General features: G+C 45.2%; 1 protein-coding gene across 1 annotated transcript in view; it reads left to right on the top strand.

Moving 5' to 3' along the window:
- The window catches only part of LOC109464383 (ADAMTS-like protein 1), a 30,431-nt gene that overhangs the window by 22,377 nt on the left and 1,250 nt on the right, over positions 1-6,804 (top strand). The window contains 15 exon segments of the mRNA XM_019761330.1: positions 63-217; positions 538-715; positions 1,068-1,225; positions 1,509-1,687; positions 1,944-2,086; positions 2,245-2,372; positions 2,592-2,720; positions 2,925-3,107; positions 3,558-3,698; positions 4,051-4,260; positions 4,978-5,158; positions 5,279-5,324; positions 5,326-5,502; positions 5,714-5,918; positions 6,291-6,413. Coding sequence (XP_019616889.1) covers positions 63-217; positions 538-715; positions 1,068-1,225; positions 1,509-1,687; positions 1,944-2,086; positions 2,245-2,372; positions 2,592-2,720; positions 2,925-3,107; positions 3,558-3,698; positions 4,051-4,260; positions 4,978-5,158; positions 5,279-5,324; positions 5,326-5,502; positions 5,714-5,918; positions 6,291-6,413 — 2,336 coding nt within the window.

The raw sequence follows: 6,804 nt of genomic DNA, 5'->3' as shown, positions 1-6,804 counted from the left end.
TCACCAAAGGAGCTACAGTGTAAGGAGCTTAAAAGGGTAACACAATATACTTAAACCCTCAGGTGGCAGCAGAATGGCTATGATGTGGTACCTGGAGGCAGGCTGCAGATTGACGACCAGATGAGGCTGAGAATCGATGGCATCCGAGACTCGGACCAGGCGACCTACACCTGCGTGGCTGGGCCTGTCAACGACAGCTTCACCCTGTATCTGAAAGGTCAGGTCACATCACTGAGATTTTCTTGCCATGAAGTCGATGTGTTGTCATGTGGTCAGGTTTACCAGTTGTTCTAATTTGGAGTTTATTATGCAGTGAAACCTGCCCAAGAAGGCCATGTCAAGTCAGCTAATTAACTAGACTAAATTTGTTTAATGGGTTGATTGATTGATTGATTGATTGACCGATTGATTGATCATCTTAAAACCCTGCTAGAACTCAAATAGAGCATCTTTAACACAGAATTCTGACTGCACTGAGATTGACTGATAGGGCATGCATAGTCAATCAATTGACAGGTTGTCTGTCTGTCCATACAGAGCCATCCTCAGCCCAGAGAGAGCAGCTCCCTAAGATCTACCCCCGCCGAGCCAACTTTACCCAGAAGTCCTACAGCACCATGGTGCGGGTGTGGGTTGGCGCCGATGCCTTCCTCTACCCAAACACACGGGTCGTCATCAAGTGTCCTGTCAAGAACTTCCAGAGGTCACAGATAAGGCGAGACAGGGACACTTCATAACACTTAGTATTTAGTATTACACAGGCAATTACTGAGAGCCTCATTGACATTAAATATAGTTTCTTGTTACAACCGTATGCACATGTGCATTGTACTCTGTTCATTCAGCTTATGAAAAAGTGATACATTCATTTTGAATTATTCAGTTCATACCTTTATGTTTGACTGTGACTGCAAAAAGTTATCCTGCCCCACCTAACAAAGTTAACATTCAGGATGCTAAGGTAAGCTGTTTGGCACCAAATTGAATGCACATGAAAATTTGTTATGGAGTTATGCAGCAGCCGGAAGGTTACAATCCTTACAGTGCTAATTTCCACGTATATCCAGATGGCAGCATGAAGGAGAGGAGGTCACCAAACTCAACAGGGGAGTGAAGAAAATGAAGAGCGGGGCCCTGTCCATTATGAAGATGTCGACTCTACAGACAGGCACCTTCACTTGCATGGCAGGGGCAGCCAGAGAATCTGTCAGACTTCACCTTATAGGTAATGAAGAGGCACCTTTAAATATGTACTAGGGACAGCCCTGTAATGCTTCTTAGACTTGAGTGATGTTGGGAATTGCTTGAAGGAGAGAATATGCATGCACTTGTTACTTTGATGTATGATTGGATATTTTGGGGTAGTTAAAGCTATACCTATTGTTATACTAATCTAATAGTTTCACAGGTATAAATTAGTCTTTGTTCGTTCAGTTCAGCCTCAAAAAGGCTATGGGACTTAACCTACTTGTCTCACTTGATTATGCGACTTGGTGCCTACCCTCTAGGTGGTATATCCAGTGAAACTAGCACACCTTTCAGCCCCACCATCAGCCCACAGCCAAGGCCTGATGAGCTCAAGGCTCCTGAAGTTCCCAGGCTAGCAGCCACAGTCCCGGAAAGACAGCAGACTGGACTCGGACAGCCACCTGTCATCTACAGGGAGCGCATTCCTCCTATGCTAAAGGTGATCTTGACTTAAGCTCCTGGCTCATACAGATACGTTATTGTATACCAGTATTTTCAAATTTTCTATTTCATTAATTTTTTTCCAAGAGCCCAAAACACTTATCGAGAAGAGTTGGGGTGAACCGGTGTGTTTGGCTATAAATGAAATGCAAGTCGTCACAGAGCCGCATTGCACTACTAACTAATGAAAAAGCTTAAAGGTTGCCCGCTTTATCTTGTTGTAGAGTATTCAATTTTCTTTCCTTCTTGCCCAGACTGAAGGCCATGTGGTGGTGTATGTTGGCAGCCCGGTGATTGCAGCGAGTGTGGAGTCCATCACCATCCTGTGTGAGGTGCCGGGAGCCAAGCCCAGAATCACATGGACCAAAGATGGGGCAGGCATGCCAAATGAGCCACGGTTGGTCTGCAAACATTTCTAAAGCTTCAATCAATCAATTAATCAATAAATCAATCATCAGATTTTTAAGGTTTCAAATGTAGTGTTGCTACATAAGTCCTTATAATAAGCAAACTGTGTCCTTTTTTATTGTTTTTCCTTTTTTTATTGTTTTTTAGGTACCAGCTGTGGAGAAATGGTTCCCTGACAATCAACAAACCCAGACACTCAGATGCTGGTTCTTACACTTGTACAGCAACTAATGCAGCTGGCAGAGACTCAGATACTTCACTAGTTAGTATTGCAGGTAACATCAAGAAGACAGACGCATGTTTTTTTTTGTCAGCTTAGTTATACTGTTGACATGTCATTAATTGCTTCTTTGGTAGTAAGGGCATTTATGTCATAGCTGGGCCATGATAACGTTCAATATTGGTGTTCCAGACTACATGTATGTGATAACTTGAGTTATCACACATGTTTCCTAAAGTGGAACACTGATATATTCATCTTTTTATCCCAACAGAGGCCCCAGATATTCTGTTCAGGAATAGGGAAGAGATGAACCTTGAGGATGACCTTGTGTCTGTCACTGTGGGAGGAAAGGTCAAGGTCAAACCAGGAGCCACTGTCACAATCCACTGCCCAGTCCGGGGTAAGTTACCTGTTATTTAGACCCTCTTGTGGAAGACTTTATTCTACTCCATGATGAATTTACTTTATCTACTGCTCTGAGTTGATAAGAGTTTGTTGGTATTGTTACTTTATGTGCTCATAACATGGAATACATATTTTTTCCAGCACCACAAGGAAGCATATAATGCCAATCTTACTTTATTTCTGTTCCCCTAAACAATAGGCTTTCCCAAGCCCTTCATTAACTGGGACAAACTGAATGGTACCCTGGAGAGAAATGCCAATGTCCACCCCAACGGCTCGCTGACCATCACAAATGCCTCGGAAGGTGACCAGGGAGCGTACCGGTGCGAGGCTGGCAACCCTGGAGGAAAGGACATGAGAGATTCAACTCTGATCCTTTTAGGTGTGATGAAGCAAACTGATGTGATTTTGTGTGGCTTAGTATGGTAATTTGAACTACGACAGATCCCTTTGACTGTGTGAATGGCATGTTCAGCACCAAGGACAGGTACCTTCAGTAGTGTGAATGGCATGTGTCAAGTCCTTTTAGTTTTATAGATACCAGCACCATTAACAGATCCCTTCAGCCATATGAATGTTGTGTTCAGCACCAAGGACAGGACCCTTCAGCTATGTTTATTGTTTGTTCAGTACCAGGGACAGGCCCGTTCAGATTTGTGAAGTGTGTTCAGCTCCAGGGAAAGTTGCTCTAGCTGTTAGAATGCTGTTTGTGTTATAAATGATTTTGTGAGCTCCAGGGAAAGCTTTCTTAAACGGTGTGAACACAATTCACACATCCAATAATTCTGCACTGTTGATATTCTTGTAACCGAATGCTTTTGAAATGTTCCAGAGCACCCTCACTTGGTGGAGGACCTGCGGCTGCTTCCTCGTCTGGACGCGCTGGTCAGTGCTAACGGCGGGGTCGTCGTCCTCACGGGGAAAAAGGAGAAGGACACCATCGCCAGGATGACTGGGGAGCAGCTGGCCATAGGTAGGGGTCAAGAGAGGTCACAAGAAAAAAAAACTGATGTCGTGCTTTCATCAAGTTTTGATAATTGGTCTCCCTCTGCTCTCTCAGCTGCTGCCTACTGGTACCAAGGAATTTCCCCAAGCTGTTACCAAAAGACTATGTTTCTACTAAGATTACAAAACCCACTCATTATGCAGAATGTGGAACTGTTCACTATCCACTGCCTTCTAAGAAGAAGTCCATGATAGTAAATGTAGCACCTTACAGTTGATCAGACAGTCGTAGTATGTTCAATGTAACTTAACTTTGCATTTACTTTCTTTGATACTGTACATGCAATAAGCCTTCAATAATATGGTCTGATCTCTGTTAGCCTGTCCCATCAAGGGGTTCCCTGAGCCCCCGATCACCTGGTTGCACAACAACCGAGTCCTGCAGCAGGGGGACCCTCGGATCCTGCTGGTGGAGGAGGACCATGTGGTCAGGATAACTGCCATCAAGAAGGAGGACAGTGGCCTGTGGAAGTGTCAGGGCAAGAACGAAGCTGGGACAGCCAGCGCAAACCTCACTCTCTCTATCTCTGGTGAGTTTATAACTGTTTGTAACTGTGAATGATGTGTTCAGCAGCAAGGACAGGTCCCTTCTACCATGTGAATGGTGTGTTCAGCACCAAGGACAGGTCCCTTCTACCATGTGAATAGTGTGTTCAGCACCAAGGACAGGTCCCTTCTACCATGTGAATAGTGTGTTCAGCACCAAGGACAAGTCCCTTCTACCATGTGAATGGTGTGTTCAGCACCAAGGACAAGTCCCTTCTACCATGTGAATGGTGGGTAGTACAGTGACATTGCCAGGATGGCTAGCACTAACCTCACAGCCTCTATTTCTGGTGAGTTCACAACTGTTTGTAACTGTGAATGGTGTGTTAAGCACCAAGGACAGGTCCCTTTAGATGTGTGAATGGTTCCTAGCACAGGAACCATGCCAGAGCTGTCAGTGTTAACCTCACTGTCTCTATTTCTGGTGAGCTCATAACTGTTTGTAACTGTGAATGGTGTGTTCAGCACCAAGGACAGGTCCCTTCTACCATGTGAATGGTGTGTTCAGCACCAAGGACAGGTCCCTTCAGATGGGTAAATGGCACAGGAACATTGCCAGGATGGTCAGTGCTAACCTCATACTCTGGTGAGTTCATATCTGTTTATAATTGTTAATGGTGTGCTCAGCACCAAGGACAGACCCCTAGCTGTGTAAAAGATTATTTTGTAGTCCTCCTGCCGACTTTGTACCCCCCTCACAGGGTACAGCTGGGTCCCCAGGGAGACCTCTGAGTGTTCAGCAACGTGCGGTAACACGGGCAGGTACTACCGCATCCTCCGCTGCTTCAACGATGAGGTGCAGGTACCGGACGCCTACTGTGACAACATCCCCAAACCTGAGGTCATCTATGAGCCCTGTAATGTTGACGACTGTCCTCCAAGGTGGGTATAGCTGCAACACATTTGCTAGAATGTTCCCTGCATGTTTGGCCAGATATGACCAATGTGACCAAATTTCTTATTTTGGAATAAAGTATAATTTTTCCATAATGCTTGTTCCAGATGGGCCTCGTCTGGTTGGACGGCCTGTTCTGTGACCTGTGGGTCAGGGGGTCGAGAGGAGGGGGGTCAGGTGTGAGAGGGTCATCTACGACGGTCGTCTGGAGCAGCTGGATGAGTACTACTGCGAGGTTCTGGATGAAGCCCGACCCGTGGACTCCCGGGCGTGCAACATGGGCTACTGTAATGATGAGCCACCACGGTGGAACACTAGTGCCTGGTCTGCTGTAAGTTTGCAGTCAAATCTTTCAGGACACTGTACATGTATGTGGCATTGGGTGGTGTAACTGTCAGTCTGTGGTTGGCTCAGAACCAAGGGTTCAATCCCCAGACAAGTCTAAGCACAGTAATAATAAACAAGTTCATTTTACTAAACAAAGGATACTGTCCAAATTGAGCCTCACTAGGTGTATTTTGTTACCTTCTTCCCTCCACCAGTGTGATGAGCAATGTCTAAGACCGAACGTTGCCTACCAAGAACGAGAAGTCCTCTGTGTGGCCTCTAACGGGACGGTACTTGACTTCTCAGAGTGTAACCGTGCCACTCTGCCAGAGAGAAGACAGGAGTGTTACGCACCACGCTGCAAAGCCGTCTGGACTGCCTCGGACTGGGGGGAGTGTTCAGTAACGTGTGGACAGCATGGTCAGTTTCGGTTTTGCTTTGCTTTGTTTCAGTCCTAGTTGCATTAACTTGACTAAGGCCCTTTCACACTTTGATAGCAGAACCATGCAGAATGAAGAGTCGGCAAAATTGTGCAAAATTGTGCCATTTTGGAAAAAATGTATGATGACTGTTTCAATAAATTTGGAAGGAGGAATGATCTGTGTAGTACTTACCCCGTCTGCAAGGTGGTGCTTATAGACCTGCATGTATGATTGTTGGTTTTGAGCAATCTGGACCAGTACTTACCTGGCTCTTAGTGCTTTCCTACCAGGACATTTGACTTAATCATGTCTAAAACAATGCGGCCCAATCATGAGTGTATTGTAGGTCCTGTTTTGTTTTTCCTTACAGGTCAGCAGACCCGAACCCTGTCCTGTGTGTACCTTGGTACAGATGTGGAAGCGGAGAATGCCTGCGATGACATGAAACAGCCACCCATGTTACAGAGGTGTAACCTCATTCCTTGTGATGCTGGTAAGTTTGTCAGGTTCTTGTTCTAACATTAAAAAATTAGTGGCTCCGGCAACAATGCTCAAGCCATCTTCCCCCAAGTATATCAAACTGAGATGTAAGTCTACAAGAGGTGACTACTTAGATCATTTTCCCATTGACTCAAACAAGAATCATGTCCATACTGGCCTACTGTTGGCTCTGACAGATTTCTTTATATTATTATAATATAAGTCTTTTTAGTGGTCACTATAGACAGAGGCTTGACTAGTTTCCTTTCTTATTTTGGTGAGGTACTCCATCAGGGAAAAGCATCCACAATGGACTACTCTGCAGTTTATCGGTGTGTTCTCAGATGCAGATGGACCTTATCCTTGAAGTTACCCAGATCTGGGGTTATATATAAATATTGTGT

Source organism: Branchiostoma belcheri, unplaced genomic scaffold (assembly GCF_001625305.1).
Source record: "Branchiostoma belcheri isolate BF01 breed outbred unplaced genomic scaffold, Haploidv18h27 scaffold138, whole genome shotgun sequence".
In the NCBI taxonomy this organism is placed as follows: Eukaryota; Metazoa; Chordata; class Leptocardii; order Amphioxiformes; family Branchiostomatidae; genus Branchiostoma; species Branchiostoma belcheri.
The sequence above is the reverse complement of the archived record's forward strand: the minus strand, read 5'-3'. Positions and strand labels throughout refer to the sequence as shown.